A 17,730-nucleotide genomic window follows, 5' to 3' on the forward strand; every position below is an offset into this window, starting at 1 on the left:
GTGGAAGGCTGGGCTCAGGGAGAAGGCGGGACCAGGGGCCTTGTGTGCAGCGGGGGCCCAGCGGTGGCAGGGGTAGCAGTAGAGGCCACGGGGCTCTGGCAGAGACCACAGCACAGTGGAGGCCTGCCACGCCCTGCCCAGGCCACAGAAGTCATGGGCACTGTGAAATGCGAGGTCCAGGGACGGCGTGTCAGGACCAGAGCCGATTGCCGCAACACCCACCCATCAGTGTCCTGCGGGAGGGGCCCTCGGCTGGGAAGCTCCGGCTCTGCTCTGAGCCTCCCCGGGGTGTGATCTCTGTGGAGGGCAGGCCTGTGGCCTGGAGGTGGCAGGAAGATGGCAGAGACGAGGGAGGCTGGTGAGGTCCCGAGTAGGACACTCTAGGTCTGCAGGCGCCCCCTCCCTGAAGCACCCACAAGCCTGCCCAAAAGGTATGAAAGCCCGCCTTAGTATAGATGCCACAGGCGCGTTAGTTCAGAGGCTCCGGCCACCACGCACTGACCTGGGCGGGGGCGGAGGGGCCTCCAGGTCTCCCAGGATCAGGCTGAGGAGGGCGCGGGCAGCTCTTCGGGGCTGGAACAAAACATGGGCAGTGTCCCTGACAAGGACGTGGGACCCTGGGGCTGCTCAGTGGGCTGGGCTTGGGCACACTTGGAGCAGCGGCCCGCCTTGGAGGCCAGGCTGGGCCAAGCCCCCGACTTGCAGGAGTGAGGGGCCACCCATGTCTTCAGAGCCCCTGCATTCATGAGAGGAGAACTGGAGGGTGTTTGGACACTGGAGCCCTGACTGCAGAACAGGGCGGGAGGAAGGCCTATAGGCCTATCACACTGGCTTGGGATTTGTTCTTGGCAAGCCTTTTTTTTTGGTGGTACTAGGGATTGAACCCAGAGGTATTCTACCTCCCAGTTACATCTCCCATTCTATTTTAATTTTGAAACAGGGTCTCATGCTAGGTGTGGTGGTGCATGCCTGTAACCCCTGTACTTGGGAGACTCAGACAGGAGGATCAAAGGTTCAAGGACAGCCTCAGCAAGGAGTCGAAAACTCAACCAAGTGAGACCCTGTTTCCAAATAAGAAGTAAAATCAGGCTAGGGGTATAACCTGGAGATGGAATGGCTCTGGGTTCAGACCCCAGCACCCCCCTCCCCCCCCCACACACAGGGTCTCACTAGGTTGATGAAAATCTCACTACTTGCTGAGACTGTACTCAAACCTATGATTCTCCTGTCTCAGCCTCTCAAGTACTACTTGGGAGACTGAGACAGGAAACTCACAGGTTCAAGGACAGCTTTAGCAAGTAGTGAGACTTATCAACTGAGTGAGACCCTGTTATAAAATAAAAATAAAATAGGACTGGGGGTATAGGTCAGAGGTAGAATGTCCCTGGGTTCAATCCCCAGTACTCTCCCCCCAACAAAAGCTGGGTACTACTTGGGAGGCTGAGACAGGAGGACACAGGTTAGAGGACAGCCTTGGCAAATAGTGAGACTCTCATCAACCTAGTGAGACACTGTTTTAAAATAAAGATAATCCAGGCATAGTGGTGCACTCAGTGAGGCCCTCTGCAACTTAGTGAGACCCTGTTTCAAAATAAAGAATAAAGAATAGAGTCAGGCTTGGTGGTACATGCTTGTAATCCCAGCATTTGGGAGGCGGAGACAGGGGGATCGCAATTTGAGGACAGTCTCAGTTACTACTTAGTGAGTAAGGCCTTTCACTACTACTCAGTGAGACCCTGTTTCAAAATAAAGAATAAAAAATAGGGCGGGGGGTAGCTTTGAGGTAGAATGCCCCTGGGTTCCATCTCTATCCCCATCCCAGTACTGAAAAAAATAAATAAATAAATAAATAAAATAATAAAAAATTGGACTGGGAGGTAGCTTGGAGATAGAATGCCCCTGGGTTCAATCCCCAGCACCACACACACACACAAAAGGTCTGGGGGGAGCTTGGAGGTAGATCGCCTCTAGGTTCAATCTCCAGTATCACACACACAAAAAAGGGCTGGGGGTGTATCTCAGAGGCAGAATGCCCCTGGGTCAAATAATACCACTAAATGAGAGAATGAATGAATGCCTGGTGGGGGTCAGGCATGCCAGCAGGAGCAGGACACAACCCAGGGCATGGCATCTGGGTGCTCCAATGAGTGTTTATTAAGTTACAAAGCAAGGCAAAAACCCAAAGAGCTGCTTCAGCTCGGAACCACCCCTGGCCGGGGTCAGTCCCCCTGGGCCCTGCTCTCCTCACCTGCCCAGCCCTTCTCTGCCCCTAACACCCTGCAGGCGACCAGCGCGGCCCCACGCCTGAGTTTTCAGGCCCCTTCATGTGAGACACCGTGCTCCTTCGCTTCCTTCACAGCAGGTCTGAACGCTCTTGTCTGTCAAGTGCCTGTGGGTGGCTGTGTTTCCTGCGAGCCCACCTGTCCGGATCCCGCCATCCTTAGTGTCTGGCTACAAACCGGGCACGCAGCAGAGCTCCAGCCCTGGGTGCTACAGAAACACTGAGACCAGGAAAGAGGATTTTCTAAGGAGCCAGACGCAGCGGTTCCTGGCGGAGCTGTCAGGTGCGTCACAGGAGGAACTGAGGGTGGCGGCGGGCAGGCGGTCTGAGGAGCTACCTGTGGCCCTGGGCGGTGGCATTCATGTGGTCGCGGATGCTGATGGCCTGTTTGAGCAGACCCTCGACACTGCGAAAGTAGACGCTGCTGTCGACCAGGTTCTTGACGGCGCTGAAATGGAAGCACAGGCCTGATCAGCCCCCAAGACTGCCAGCAGGCCTTGCAAGGCTAAGAGCCCAGTGGGCGCCTCGGTCATTCCTTGGGCTGCCCAGAGGGTATCACTTGGATTTCTGTGCTATAGGTATCTATGCAACAGAGTACACCAAGGCCAGACAGACACAACTTTAATTTCACCACTGCTGGAACAAATAAAGCTTTGAAGGGGGTATCATCATAAAAAGATGGCCTCAAGAATATCTCTCTAGAGCAAGTAAGTGCTCTGTGCTTCGTGTGCCTAGCAAGCTCAAGGTTCTGGGTTCTATCCTGAGCACCACAGAACACAAGAACAAAAAAATCCCGCTTCCATCTGGCATGCTCGCGCACACCTGTAATCCCAATACTTGGGAGGCTGAGCCAGGAAGAAAGCAGGTTCGGGGCCACCTTCAGCAACTTAGCAAGACTTTGTTTCAAAATAAAAAAATTTGGCTGGGCGTGGTGGCGCACGCTTGTAATCCCCGCGCTTGGGAGGCGGAGACAGGAGGATCGCACTGGTTCGGAGCCAGCCTCGCTGGCTTAAGAGACCCCGTTTCCAAATAAAAAAATATATAAAATAGGTCTGGGAGTGTAGCCTGGAGGTAGAAGGGCTTCCAGGAACCCCAGTACCACAAAAAAAATTTTTTTTAATTTTTAAAAAAGGGCTGCAGGTGGAGCTCAGAAGTAGAAAGCCCTGGTTCAATTCCCAGTACCCAAAACATAAGAATTAATAAAATAAGAAAGTAGAAGCCAAGAGTATGGCTCAGTGGCAGTGTACAAGCTTAGCATTTTTTTTTTTTTGGTGGTACTGAAGGTGGAACCCAGGGGCTTTCTACCTCTGGGCTATACTCCCAGACCTATTTTATATTTTATTTGGAAACAGGGTCTCACTAAGTTGCTGAGAGCCTCACTAAATAGCTGAGGCTGGCTTCGAACCTGTGTGATCCTCCTGTCTCAGCCTCCCAAGCGCGGGGATTACAAGCGTGCGCCACCGCGCCCGGCTACATGCCTAGCATTTTTAAGTTTGTGTCTTGTCCTCCCCGCAAACCTTGGTTTGTCCATGGAATGAATCTTCTGGAATCTTCCTTTTACTACAAATGTAAAAAGTTTATTTTGCCCAGGCATGGTGGCGCACACCTGTAATCCCAGTACTTGGGAGGCTGAGACAATAGGATCGCAGGTTTGAGGATAACCTTAGCAAGTAGTAAGATTCTCATCAATCTAGCAAGACACTGTTTCCACAAAGAAATAAAATCAGCCAGATATAGTGGTACAGGCTTGTAATCCCAGCATTTGGGAGGCTGAAACACAGGATTATGGTTTGCGGACAGCCTCAGCTACTACTTAGTGAGGCCCTTTGCAACCAGGTGAGGTCCTGTTTCTTTCTCTTTTTTTTGGTGGTACTGGGGGTGGAACCCTGAGGCTTTCTACCTCCGGGCTATCCTCCCAGACCTATTTTTTATATTTTATTTGGAAACAGGGTCTCACTAAGTTGCTGAGAGCCTCACTGAGTAGCTAAGGCTGGCTTCAAACCTGTGCGATTCTCCTGTCTCAGCCTCCCAAGTGCTGGGATTACAAGCGTGCGCCACCACTCCCGGCTGTGAGGTCCTGTTTCTAAATAATTGGGTTGGGGGTGTGGCTTAGAGATAGAATGCTCCTAGGTTCCATCCCTAGTACAAAAAAAAAAAAAAAAAAAAAAAAAATCAGGCTGGGGGTGTAGCTTGAAGGTAGAATGCCTGAGTTCAATCCCCAGTACTACAAAATAAGTAAATAAAAAAGAGAAAGAAAAAGCCCATTTTGTCAACCTCTCCTTTGTGATCTGAAGATCTAGAGAAAGTTAACTAGATGGCCCTCCTTGTGCTCTGGGCCTCCCCCAGATGCCCGACAGACTGTCTGTAATCCTGGCTGCTAGAAGCGCTGGCCTCCTATTGGGCAGTCCCTCCAGGAATCCCTACCACCTGTCCTGTGATGGGCAGGGAGGGGCTTTGTGCGCACAGTCCTGGGCTGGAAGCCACCACTGGGCCAGGTGAGTCACGACGCAGCCCAAATCGCTACTGGGGGGAATGTGGCAGGGCAGCTTGGGGGCAGCGTGCTGGGATGCCCTGAACACCCAGTAGGCCAGAACAGTGGAGGCTGGCCCGCCAAGGGGCAGGGCGGGGTGGGGTGGGGGGCCGGGCTGCACTCACCTGCAGGCATACTCCACAGTGTAGATAGCTCCCTGGCTCTGCTCCTCCCAGCGCTGCATGTCGGCCTGTGGCGTGGAGGGGAACTGTTAGCAGGGGAGGCTACTTCCTGGAGGGCTCGCCTCTCAGCTCTTTCTTCTTTTATTTATTTACTTATTTTGTCTCGCCCATGCTAGCCAAGCACTAACTACTGAGCTATATAGCTCCAGCCCCTCCCAGCTCTTGGCTGGGGCTTCCAAGTCCTCCCTTGATTGTAGAGGTCTTTCTTCCTGCAACGTAAGTGACTATCATGCCTCAGGGTCTTTGCACTGGCTGTCCCCTCTGCCTGGCACACCCTCCCCTGGGGGTCTTCCCTTACCATGCGGGTTGTAACTTGTGCAGATCCTGCTGTCTCCTCCAAAACCTGCCCTGGATATGTCCACCTATGGCTTGATCTGGCTCAGCTGTCATGTGCTTTCCTGCCTTGTCTCCCGTCCTGATAGGCCCTGCTCCACACAGCAGGCCCCAGCTCAGGGGGCTCGGATCCTGGAGAGGTCCATGGCAGGGGTGGGCCAGGGCTCACCTTGTGCTGGGCCAGCTCGGGCAGGGAGCGGCGCACGTGCTCCTGCAACCGGTACAGGGCCACAGACGGCTCGTTGGCCAGCACGTAGACGCTTTCAGTGAACTTGTCCGTGACTGGGTCCAAGATCAATAGTCAGCAGGGAGGAGGTGGGGACAAGGGGATAAAACATCAGACTTCTGATTGCCCCACCTGTGAGTAGCCAGAGCAAAGAAGAGCACCAATGTCTCCACCATCAGCTGTGGTCCCTGCAGTCACAGGGATGGGTTCCGGAGGCTCACAGCAGCAGGTCCTCACTCCAGGGAACCTTCACACATCCTGAGAAAACTCTTGGTCTCTCTCCCTGCCTGTTCAGTGCACTTTGACTTCCTTTTACCCCAATGACATACCTGAGACTTTTTTTTTTTTCTTGGAGGTGGGTGGGTACTGGGGATTGAATGCAGGGGCATTGCCACTCCAAGTTATACCCCTACCGCCTTTAATTTTCTTTTTAATTACTAATTAAAAAGAAATCAATTAATTTTTTGCAGTACTGGGAATGGAACCCAGGGGCATTGCACCTCCAAGCTACACCCCCAGCTCGATTTTTGGCTAAGTTCCTGAGGCTGGCCTCCAACCTGTAATCCTCCTGTCTCAGCCTCCCAAGTACTAGAATTACAGGCATGGGCCACCAGGCCCAGCTTAAGACTCCTCCTCTTCAGGACCAGCCTGAGACTCTATTTCTTTCTTTCTTTCTTTCTTTCTTTCTTTCTTTCTTTCTTTCTTTCGGTACTAGAGATTGAACCCAAGGGCATTCTACCTCACAGACCTTTTTTAAAAAATTACTTTTATTTATTTATTTATTTATTTATTTTTATTTATTTATTTATTTATTTATTTATTTATTTATTTTGCGAGTCAGGGGATGGAATTCAGGGGCATTCGACCTCCGAGCTACATCCCCTGCCCTATTTTTTATTCTTTTTAATTTAAAACGGGGTCTAAGTTGCGGAGGATCTCACTAAGTAGCTGAGGCTGTCCAAGAACCACGATCCTCCAGTCTCAGCCTCCCGAATGCTGGGATTACAAGAGTGCGCCACCACACGCGGCTCATCACAGACCTTTTTATTCTTATTTATTTATGACTGATACTGGGAATTTGACCCATAGGCTCTCTACCTCTGAGCTACACCCTCAGCTCTTTTTATTCTTTATTTAGAAACAGGGTCTCACTAAGTTGCTCAGGCCAGCTGTGAACCAGCGACCCTATTTTTTCAGTCTCCTATATACTGGGAGTACAAGCATCGGCCACCGGGTCCGGTGACCTTTTTATTTTGAAACAGAGTCTTGCTAAATTGCTGAGGCTCGAGCCGGGCGTGGTGGCCCGCACTTGTAATCCCCGCGCTTGGGAGGCTGAGACAGGAGGATCGCACAGGTTCGAAGCCAGCCTCAGCTACTTAGTGAGGCTCTCGGCAACTTGGCGAGACCCTGTGTCCAAATAAAATATAAAATAGGGCTGGGAGTATAGCCCGGAGGTAGAAAGCCTCTGGGTTCCACCCCCAGTACCACAAATAATTAATTAATTAAGTAATTAATTAAATAGCTGAGGCTGGCCTCGAACCTGAGACCCTCCTGTCTAGGCCTCCCAAGTACTAGGAATACCAGTGTGTGCCACCACACCTGGCCTGAGATAGTTCTTCATAGAATGCCCACAGGACCCGAAAGGGCCTGGAAGCCTGCCTCCGCACGGCCCGCGGTCACGACTGACCAGTGCGGGCCAGGGAAGCCTGCGTCCCTCGTTCCACGAGCTCCCCGCGGGGCCGGAGGAGGCATCCGCCCCGTCCGTGGTCCCTCTCCGCACATCTCTCTCTCCCGCTCGGTTAACCACACACAACCTCCGGTCCAGGGCCGGCAGCCGCGCCCTCCCCTCCGCCACTCTCCCAGGCCCACGCTTTCCAGCCGCGCCCGGCGAGTTCCCGCCCCTCCAGCCAGCCTCAGCCTACCTTTCTTCCCCTTCAGCTGCATTTCGGGCTCCTCCATCGCGACCGCCGCCCGCGCACCCGGGGAACGGAAACCGGAAGTGCGGCCGCCGCCTAAGCCGTCCCCGGGGAAACGGGACGCCCCGCCGCTCCAGTTCCGGAGTCAGAGCCCGCTCTTCCCGTTCCTCCCTCTCCCCGGACAGGAGAGGAGCTGTGGGACCGGGGAGGGAAGGAGGTAGACCTGGGTGGGTGCGAAGGGACCCCTGAGGCTCCTGAGAGGCACTCAGGCAGAGGAGCGGCCAGGACTCCCCTCCCGACCCCTCTTTTTCCAGCCCGAGTAAAGGAAAAGCCTACACCTTGTCCACTTCGGACCCTCTAAGCTTCCTCCTCTTGTCCCCATGTCTCTGAGCGTGTCCATAAGCACCCGGGGCCACAGGAGGGACATTGTGATGGGAGGTGTCAGTGCTAGGTCTCCCCTTTAAATCTCGGGGGCCCCGCCTACTTCCCCGCCCTCCGCCTTGATGAGGCTCCGCCTCCCCGACCGCAGCTGAAACTCATTGGTTTTGAGGGCTGTGGGCGGAGCTTGGGCGTGGCGGGGCGCAGGCGCAGTGAATTCTTCAGCGCTCTCTGAGGGCCCGCCCCCTACCTCCCAAGCCGAGGTGTAAAGAACGCGCAGGCGCAACTGCACAGGTTTGGTCCCAGCGGAAGCCACGCCCCTTCTCCCGTCTTAAGGGGACCCAAGCAGCTCCGGCTGCTCCGGCCCTTTCGCACTTTTGGGGGGCGGGGGTGCGCAGGCGCAGTGGCGGAGCCCTGGAGTGGGGGTAGCGGTTGCGTATCAAGTTGCTCTCTGTCCCGGCAGAGGAAGGCACATCGCTGAGGGTCCGATCTCCTGCCTGCTCCCCCCCATATCCATTCGAGGAAAAAAGTTTGTGAATTGGGTTCCCAACTTGTGGGAGACCAGGGCTTGGGGCGCGGGGGCACGGAGGAGGTGAGTGGGAGGTGAGTGGACCTTCTGGATTGGCTGGGGAGGGATGGTTGGAGACGAACCAATCGCATCTTGTGTGGAGCCCTGACTCATTTCTGGCGAACCCCACTAATAACCACAGGGACCGTTTACTAAGCTCTGCCCGTGTCAGACCCTCTGCTATGCCGCTGACCGACACTATCTCATTTAGGCTTCATTTCATCATTATATTGGGGAGGAAACTGAGGCACGGTGAGGGTAAGTCCCCTGCCCAGGTTCTCAGCCTGCAAGTGTAGGGATTCAAACCCAGGCAGTGGATCCCAGAACCCTGGCTTTAAACCACTGCAGGTGCATTGATGGTGGGGAAGAGGAGGTCTGAAAAGTGGCTGGTACCTTGGTTGTAATTTCCTGCACTGGCAATCACCCTAAGTCTGTTTGCCAACTTAATAAGTGCTGTTGGTAATGACTCTCTCTCCCCTCTGGGGCTCCCTCCAGCTTCCTCCCATGGAGCCTGCCCAGCCTGCAGAGGACCTCACCCAGACCGGGCATTTGCCCACCCCCGAACTTGGGGACCCTGAAGACCCTGGGGATGAAACCCCGGACAGCTCGGACACTGTGGTCCTCAGTCTCTTCCCCTGCACCCCGGAGCCAGGGAATCCCGACACAGATGCCAGCATCTCCTCACTGCAGGGTAATATTGACTCTGGAATTGCCCTCTGGGCTATGAGCAGGGATATTGCGCCCCAGGTGAAACTTTTGTCTTTAGGGCCCTTTAGTTAGGATATGCCTTCTTCCCTCCCCACCCTCCGAGTGTGGTTTATTTGTGTTTTGCAAAGTTTTTGTCTATTTTATTGTGGCAAAATATACATAACACACAATTTATCATTTGAACTAGAATTGCCGTACAATTCAGTGGCATTTAGCACATTCTCAGTTGTGCAGCCATCACCCCAATAGAAAACCTGGTCCCCATGAGCGGTCAGTGCCCTTCCCTTTCCCTTCCCCAGCCCTTGACAACCGTGACCTGCTCTCTACCCTAGATCTGCCTGTTTTGATGGTCTCATGAGTGGAATCATGTGTTACGTGACCCTAGGGGTCCGGCTTTTTTTCACTCCTGTACTCAAGGTTTCATGTTGTAGCCTGGATCATTGCTTCATCCGTTTTTCTGACTGAATAGTACTCCACTGTTATCCACTGAATAGTACTCCACTCCAAATGCTGGGATAACCGGGCTTCTTTTTTCAGAGACTGTGAATAGCTCTCCTCTGAACATTGTGAAACAGGGTCTACTCAGGCAAAGGGCCTGAGTAGTAGCTGAGGTTGTCCGCAAAACGCGATCCTCCTGTCTCAGCCCCCCCAAATGCTGGGATAACAAGCGTGCGCCACCGCACCCGGCTGTTTTTTTTTTAATTTTGAACCAGGGTCTTGCTCAGTTAACTGTTTGCTGGCTTGCAACCTGTGATCCTCCTGTCTCAGCCTCCCAAGCGCTGGGGTTTCAGGAATGTGTCACCATGCCTGGTTTCTGACTATTTCTCCTGAGCACTTACGTGGGCTCCAAGCTCTCTTCTCCTGTGCCGTGTGGGTTCCTTGCACCAGGGCGGCAACCTGGTTGCTGGGAATATCAGGATGGAGAACACATAGGAGCTGGGTATTCTGAAGAACCGGCAGCTGTCAGGCACTGCTTTCAGCAGCCCTGAGCCTGCCTGTTTTCAGGCCTCCAGTGATGGGCGGAGCTGAGACCCTTCCCTCTCCGCAGGCAGCTCCCTGAAGCACTCCACCACCCTCACCAACCGCCAGCGGGGCAACGAGGTGTCAGCCCTGCCGGCCACCCTGGACTGTGAGTGGGGCCCTGGAGGGTGGGAGACGCAGAGGAGCAGCTGCGAGCGGGTAACCTGCGGCACAGAGCCCGTGGGGCCGGTGAGGACTCTGCCTCTCTCCGGCCCCCAGCCTTGTCCATCCACCAGCTCGCGGCCCAGGGGGAGCTGAGCCAGCTGAAGGAGCGCCTGCGGAAAGGTGCGTGTGAGCCCCGCGTGCAGCCCGGCCCTCCCGCCCCACTCGCGGCTCCTCCTCGCGGGGAGGGTGCAGCCTGGCGCCTCCCTCCCTCGCAGGTGACAACCTCGTCAACAAGCCGGACGATCGGGGCTTCACGCCCCTCATTTGGGCCTCTGCGTTTGGAGAGATCGAGGCCGTGCGCCTCCTGCTGGAGTGGGTGCGTCCTGGCCGGCGGGGGCGGGGGTCCTGGGGCCGTCCCAAGCTGCCCTGCGCCCTCCCTCACCGACCCCGCCGCTCCCCCAGGGCGCCGACCCCCATATCCTTGCCAAGGAGCGAGAGAGCGCCCTGTCTTTGGCTAGCATGGGCGGCTACACGGACATCGTGGGGCTGCTGCTGGAGCGGCACGTGGACATCAACATCTACGACTGGGTGAGGCGCCGCCCGTTCTCCACTCCTGCCCTTAGACATTATGGAGGACCTGCCAGGTCGACCTGCCCTCACACCTGATAAAAGCTCCCAGCTGGAGGGAGACAGACACATCCACGGGCAGTTGAGAGTGAATGGCGCTGTGATGGCGGGTGCACAGGCAGCTGCAGGAGCTCAGAGAGGCTTCCTGAAGGAAGGGGCATCTAAACCAAGACAAGTAGGACGGTCAGGCAATGAGCAGGAAGAACCACACTTAACTGGATGCCAAGAGCGTGGGGCACTGTAAGATCTAGGAAAGGAAGGCCTCTTGGTGTCCCCTTCTCTCCCCCAACAGAACGGAGGCACACCCCTGCTGTATGCTGTGCGTGGGAACCACGTGAAATGTGTTGAGGCCTTGCTGGGTGAGTACAAGCCCGGCCCTGGGACCCTGAGCCACGCGTGGCCGGTCGCCTCTACTCGGGAGGTGGCGGGACGCAGGCCCCGGGGTCTGGCTGACGCTCTGCAGGCCTGGGGACTGCAGTCACGTTCTGTGGAAGAGCCCGAGGCTTGCAGAGGCCGGGCTCTTGTTCCAAGTCACGGGGCGGTGCAAGCTGGAGACTGGGTCAGCGGGGTCCCTGCCGGCTTGTGGAGCCCCCGGCCCTGCCCAGCCCAGTTCTACTCCGCAGCCCGCGGCGCTGACCTCACCACTGAGGCTGACTCCGGCTACACCCCGATGGACCTGGCCGTGGCCCTTGGATACCGGAAAGGTGGGCCTGAGGCCCGGGGTTGGGGGCGGGGTGGGGTGAGACGGACGACATAGCTGGACACCGGCAGTGAGAGGCCCAGCCCTGCAGCGGGCCTGTATGGTAGCCCGTGTCCCACCGCTCTAGCAGGACGCCCAAGTGTGGGTAGTTGACTTAGGCCCATGGTCCCGGAGGCTGGCAACTCAGGGTCAGTGGTCGTGACCAGTGAGGGCCTTGGGTTGCTTCAGCCAATGGAAAGCGAAGGGCAGAGGAAGGGGCTATAACCCCGTCTGGTACCCAGCCGGGCCCCCCTGGAGGGAGGGAAGTCATGAATCCCTCCACGAGAGCTCTGCCCACAGCCCAGACACCCCCTGACATCGGGGACGGCCCAACACAAGTTTGCTGAAGACAAAGCATAGCAGATCTCAAAATTCCACACATACTGCCCCCCAAAATAGAGGTAGTCAGGGAGGGCTTGGGGGGGGACCTTAGAACTACCATGCATCCAGGTGGGAAGAAATACAGAAGCCTAGCCAGGCATGCTCACCAAGGCCAGGCCAGTCCCTGCAGGGGATGGTGTGAGCGGGGTCCGTAAGCAGACCCCACCTGGTCCACCTCCCTATCCACAGAAAGGGGAGATCCTAACAGAACCCACCCCTGGGGTCGTGGAAGAACTGAGGGCTCAGGAAATATCCCTGCTTTCTCACTTTTTGGAGCTGGGGATTGAGCCCAGAGGCATTCTACCTCTGAACTACATCCCCAGCGTTATTTTTTATGTGTGGAAACCCGTCTAGCCAGGTTGCCGAGAGTCTCATCAAGTTGCTGAGGCCGTCTTCAAACCCGTGATCCTCCTGTCTCAGCCTCCCAAGTACTGGGATTACAGCCATGTGCCACCATGCCCTCCTCTCTTTAGAGCCTTTTGATTTTGAGGGGATGGGTACTCCATGTCTGGCTTAGGAGAGCTTTGTTTGGGACAGAATCCGTCCTTACAGCCACTCGTCTTTTCACAAAAACCACACATCACCCATTTCGTTAATGTATTTTATGAGGGGTGATGCGTGCCTATAATCTCAGTATCTGGGAGGTTGGGACAAGAGGGTCACAGGTTCAAGGACAACCTCAGCAAGTAGTTTGACTCTCATCAACCTAGCAAGACCCTGTTTCAAAATAAAAAGCAAAATAGGGCTGGGGATACCAAAAAAAAAAGTATTTTTATGCTGGGCATGGTGGCTTAGGCCTGTAATCCTAATACTTGAAAGGCCGAGACAGGAGGATTCCAGGTTCAAGGCCAGTCTCAAATATTTAGCAAAACCCTGCACAACTTAGTAAGATCCAATTTTTCTTTTCGGTACTGGAGATTGAACCTAGATTGAACAAAACCCTAAGCCCTATTTTTTATTCTTTGTTTTGAAACAGGGTCTCATTAAGTTGTGGAGGGTCTCACTAAGTAGCTGAGGCTAACAGAGAACCTGTAATCCTCCAATCTCAGCCTCCAAGTACTGGGATTACAAGTGTGTGCCACCACATCCAGTTTAACAAGACCTTTTTTTTTCTTTGGTGGCGGTACTGGGGTTCCTGGAAAGGCTTCTACCTCCGGGCTACACTCCCAGGCACCAATTTTTTCTATTTTTATTTGGAAACAGGGTCTCTTAAGCCAGCGTGGCTGGCTTCAAACCTGCACGATCCTCCTGTCTCTGCCTCCCAAGCGCAGGGATTAGAAGCGTGCGCCACCACACCCGGCATAGCAAGACCCTTTTTTTGTGTGTGGTACTGGGATTGAACCCAGGGGCATTCTATCTGCTAGTGACACTCCTAGCCCTTTTTCTTTTTCTTTTTTTTTTTTTTTTCGGGTCTGGAGATGGAACCCAGGGGCATTCGACCTCCAAGCTATACCCCCTGCCCTATTTTTTATTCTTTATTTTGAAACCGGGTCTCACTGAGTTGCAGAGGGCTTCAGTAAGTAGCTGAGGCTGTCAGCATACCGCAGTCCTCCGGTCTCAGCCTCCCAAATGCTGGGATTACAAGCGTGCGCCACCACGCCTGGCTTCCCAGTCCTATATTTTATTCTTTACTTTTTTGAAATCGGATCTAGCCAGGCGTGGTGGCGCACGCTTGTAATCCCAGCATTTGGGAGGCTGAGACAGGAGCATTGCGCAGGTTCGAAGCTAGCCTCAGCTACTTAGGCCCTTTGCAACACAGTGAGACCCTGTTTCAAAATAAAGAATAAAAAATAAGGCTGGGGGTGTTGCTTGGAGGTAGAATGCCCCTGGGTCCCATCCCCAGTACTACCAAAAAAAAAAAAAAGAAAGAAAGAAAGAAGGCAGGCGTGGTGGCGCACACTTGTAATCCCCGCTCTGGGGAGGCAGAGACAGGAGGATCGTGCAGGTTCGAAGCCAGTCCCTCTGGCTTAAGAGATCCTGTTTCCAAATAAAAATAGAAATATAAAAATAGGTCTGGGAGTGTAGCCTGGAGGTAGAAAGGTTTCCAGGAACCCCAGTACTGAAAAAAAAAAAAAAAAAAAAAAAGAAGGAAGGAAGAAAAGAAACAGGGTCTCACTGAGTTGCAAAGGGCCTCACTAAGTAGCTGAGGCTGTCCAGGAACTGTGATCCTCCTGTCTCAGCCTCCCAAATGCTGGGATTACAAGCGTGCGCCACCATGCCCACCTAGCAAGACCCAATTTTAAAACAAAAACAAAACTATTTTGTTTTATGGTGCTGGGGAATGTACTCAGGCATCCTACATCCAAGCTATATTCCCGGCCCCAATTTTTATTCTTCTGAAACAGGGTCTCACTAAGTTGCGGAGGGCCTCACCAAGTATCTGAGGCTGGCCACGAACCCGGATCCTCCTGTCTCAGCCTCCCAAGTACCAGAATTACAAGCATGCACCACCAAGCCCAACTAAAAAAGTATTTTTATAACTCTGAAAAGGCTTCTTGCAGAAGGCCCTGGGTTTCATCGCCAGCTATGTAAAAAAAGAAAAAAGAAGAAGAAATGTACTTTTACAAACTTAGGAAAGAAAGAAAGAGTTTTTACAAACTTGTGGGAGCTGGGGGTTCTGGGATGAAGCCTCCATCCTGAGAGCCGTGCTCTGAGAAAGGCGCGGGCCCCTTTCGTCCTCAGAGTGGGTCACACACCCAGGTCAGCCCCAGCTCATGGTCACTTTTCCCACCACTACCAGTGCAACAGGTAATGGAGAAGCATATCCTTAGACTCTTCCACAGCGACCTTGGGCCCAGCGACCCCGAGTGACACACCTGCCAGGACTCAGACACTCAGGGAACAGCAATCCACCCAGAGCTGGGAGAAGCCAGAACTGGCTCCAGGGCAGCTCCAGCCGGCGGTGGGAGGGGCACTGGCCCCAGAAGAACCAATAAACCTTTTTCTGTGCGGAATTCCAGGGCTCAGCTGTGATTGGGGGTGGGGGGAGGCTTCCTGGAGGTGGCGCTCCTCTTCACAACACCTTCTCCCCCAGCACGCGCAAGTGGTAGATGACCACGCGGCCAAAGAAATCTGTGGTGTCCTCAAATGTCACCTGCAGCTGGTCTACCTCGGCCACCGGCACTGTGAAGGTGTGAGCCTGGTCAAGGGAAACATGGGCTTTTGTTTCTTTTCTTTCTTTCTTTCTTTCTTTCTTTCTTTTTTTTTTTTTTTTTGGTGGAGGGTGCTGGGGATTTAACCTAGGAGCATTCTACCTCTGAGCTCTACCCCCAGCCCTTTTTACATTTGATTTGAAACAGGGTCTCACTAAGTTGTCAGGGCCTAAGTTGCTGAGGCTGGCCTTGAACCAGAGACATGAGTTCTCTGTTCCCACAGCCAGTCTCCCCCTTCCCAGATCCAGCTCAGATCCCCCAGTGTGCTAGGTGCCCAGGTAGGCTGTGTCCTCTCTGAGTAGGTGTGCACAAGCCCTCACCCCTCTTCTTTTTTTTTTTTTTTTTTTTTTTTTTTGAGTAGCAGGGATGGAACCAGGAGCAGTCTACATCCAGGCTACACCCCCGGCCCTTTTTATTTTGAAACAGAGTCTCATTAAAGTTGCTGACAGTCTCCCTAAAGTGCTGAGGCTGGCCTCCAAACTGTGATACCTCTGTCTCAGCCTCTCAGGTACTAGGATTATAGGCACGGTCCACTGCGTTGGCTTCTGTTTTTTTGTTTTTTGTTTTACTAAGGATTGAACCCAGAGGGAGGGATTTTTACCTCTGAGCTACAGCCCTAACCTATTTATTTATTTATTCCGTTACTGGGGATGGAACCCAGGGGCAATTCTACCTCCGAACTATAGCCCTATCTTTATTTATTTATTATTTACTTATTTATTTATTTTTGTGTTCCTGGGGATGGAATGCAGGGGCATTCTACCTCCGAACTATAGCCCTATTTTTTTAATTAATTAATTTATTTATTTTTGCATTCCTGGGGATGGAACGCAGGGGCATTTGACCTCCGAGCTACACCCTCAGCCCTATTTTTTATTCTTTATTTCGAAACAGGGTCTCACTGAGTTGCAGAGGGCCTCACTAAGTAGCTGAGGCTGTCCGAGAACCGTGATCCTGTCTCAGCCTCCCGAATGCTGGGATTATAAGCGTGCGCCACCACGCCACCACGCCGGCTTTCATTTGTTTTTGAAACCCGGCCTTGCTAAATTGCTAGGGTGGCCTCCTACTTGCCATCCTCCCATCTCAGCCTCCCAAGTGCTGGAAATACCAACATTCACCACTATGCCTGGCTTCACCAGCTGCAATTTCCCCAAGAAGCAATGCAGGCCTTAAGATCACTTATTTGCTTAACATGCCAGGGTTCCCACTCAGGTCCCCAAAGCATGTAGAGGAACAGGGCCCACACCCCTGAGGATATCTGAAGCGAGTTGTTGTCCTCGGGGTAGAAGTCCACAATTTTATGGGGAGCCTCGCCCTCCTGCGACCCTGCAGTGGAAAAAGGGGTAGAGAGTCCAGGGTGCCCTCCCCAGTGCCGACCCCGAAGACCTGCCCCCCAGGGCCTTCGAGTACCTTCCAGTCGGCCCCGGCGGCTGGAGAAGCCCCCCTGGAACTGGATTTGCAGCTGGGAGACACGGATGCGCTGGGGGAATTTCAGCGTCACCCACTGGGTGGGTCCCTAGGAGCAGACGGGGAAACTGAGACCTGCCTCACTCCAGACTGGAGCTCCGAGCTGCCGCCTCTCATTCACATGGGGCAGGAGGCTGGGCACACCGCCCTCTGCCGCTCACCCCTGTGCCCGGCTGGGGCTCCCTGGACCCTGCGGCCCACCTGGTCTGAGTTCCAGCAGGTCTCCTCATCCTGGTCAAACAGGTGTTTCTTCCCGAACTGCCGGGTGTTGCGGTTCAGCACCGAGCTCACCCTTGGGGAGAAAAGGTCAGGACCATGAGGGCCACTGGCCGCCCACCGCGCCCTCGCCCCGGGCTCTCGTCCCTCACCTGCTCACTGTTTCCGCACAAACCAAAGAGTGGGTCATCTCCGTCCTACCGGCCGCAAGATCAGGGGCTGAGCTCCGTAACACCGGGTTCAAGTCTTGGGGCACTCCTGTAATCCCAGGATACGGAAGAGAGGCTGAGATCACAAGATCGCAGGTTCGAGGACAGTCTCTGCAACTTTGGCCCTCGGCAACTCGGCGAGGCTCGTTTAAAAACAAAAAATAAAATGGGACTGGGGGTGTGGCTCGGAGGTAAACCGCCCCAGGGTTCGATCCTCAGCACCACACCCCTAAAAAAAAAAGACAGGAGGTGCAGCTCAGGGTTTAGTCCATCAGTACTGTAAAAAGAAAAAGAAAGCAAGAGTAAGAAACAGGTTCCCCGCGGCTCTGCGGCCACCGGCGCTACCTGAGCCAGGCCCCTTGCCCGGCGCGCTGCAAAGCCGAGAGCCCGACCGGAACCGCGTGGGCACGGCGCATGCGCGCGCCGGCCCCGCCCAGCCGCCGCCCGGGGGCGGGGCTTGACTGCCTCTGACCTCCGGCCCGCCTCTTAAAAGAACCGCGCCGCGCACGCTTGTAATCCCAGCATTTGGGAGGATCGCGCTTGGCCTCCAGCCTCAGCTACTTAGTGAGAGCCTTTCACAAAATAAAAGATAAAAAGTAGGACTGGGGCTGTATAGCTCGGAGGTCGAATGCCCCTGGGTTCTACCCCCAGATCCGAAAATAGAAAACAATACAAAAAAAAAAAAAAAAAAA

The 17,730-nt window shown here is 54.2% G+C and overlaps 3 protein-coding genes across 4 annotated transcripts; 1 reads left to right on the forward strand and 2 right to left on the reverse strand.

Annotated features, from left to right (window-relative positions):
• Positions 1 to 539: 539 nt before the first annotated feature.
• On the reverse strand, positions 540 to 7,511 carry BORCS8 (BLOC-1 related complex subunit 8; the record flags this gene model as incomplete). The annotated part of the gene is made up of 5 exons (XM_080715824.1): positions 540 to 573; positions 2,619 to 2,729; positions 4,937 to 5,001; positions 5,496 to 5,608; positions 7,475 to 7,511. The coding sequence occupies 5 exons, from the start codon at positions 7,509 to 7,511 to the stop codon at positions 540 to 542; spliced, it is 360 nt and encodes a 119-aa protein (XP_080571950.1).
• Positions 7,512 to 8,918: 1,407 nt separating this feature from the next.
• RFXANK (regulatory factor X associated ankyrin containing protein) lies at positions 8,919 to 14,805 on the forward strand (the record flags this gene model as incomplete). Of its 2 annotated transcripts, XM_080715284.1 has the most annotated exons (8): positions 8,919 to 9,105; positions 10,171 to 10,251; positions 10,362 to 10,427; positions 10,523 to 10,623; positions 10,710 to 10,835; positions 11,167 to 11,233; positions 11,498 to 11,578; positions 14,735 to 14,805. In XM_080715284.1, the coding sequence occupies 8 exons, from the start codon at positions 8,919 to 8,921 to the stop codon at positions 14,803 to 14,805; spliced, it is 780 nt and encodes a 259-aa protein (XP_080571410.1). The 2 variants fall into 2 exon arrangements, with proteins under 2 accessions (XP_080571410.1, XP_080571411.1); XM_080715285.1 differs by lacking the exon at positions 10,362 to 10,427.
• Positions 14,806 to 14,945: 140 nt separating this feature from the next.
• On the reverse strand, positions 14,946 to 17,019 carry NR2C2AP (nuclear receptor 2C2 associated protein; the record flags this gene model as incomplete). Its single annotated transcript, XM_080715678.1, has 5 exons — positions 14,946 to 15,133; positions 16,411 to 16,472; positions 16,557 to 16,662; positions 16,815 to 16,905; positions 16,982 to 17,019. 5 exons carry the CDS (start codon positions 17,017 to 17,019, stop codon positions 15,008 to 15,010), a joined length of 423 nt encoding a protein of 140 aa, XP_080571804.1. The 3' UTR covers positions 14,946 to 15,007.
• Between the last annotated feature and the right edge of the window lie 711 nt (positions 17,020 to 17,730).

Source organism: Muscardinus avellanarius (assembly GCF_963383645.1).
Source record: "Muscardinus avellanarius genome assembly, chromosome: 18".
In the NCBI taxonomy this organism is placed as follows: domain Eukaryota; kingdom Metazoa; phylum Chordata; class Mammalia; order Rodentia; family Gliridae; genus Muscardinus; species Muscardinus avellanarius.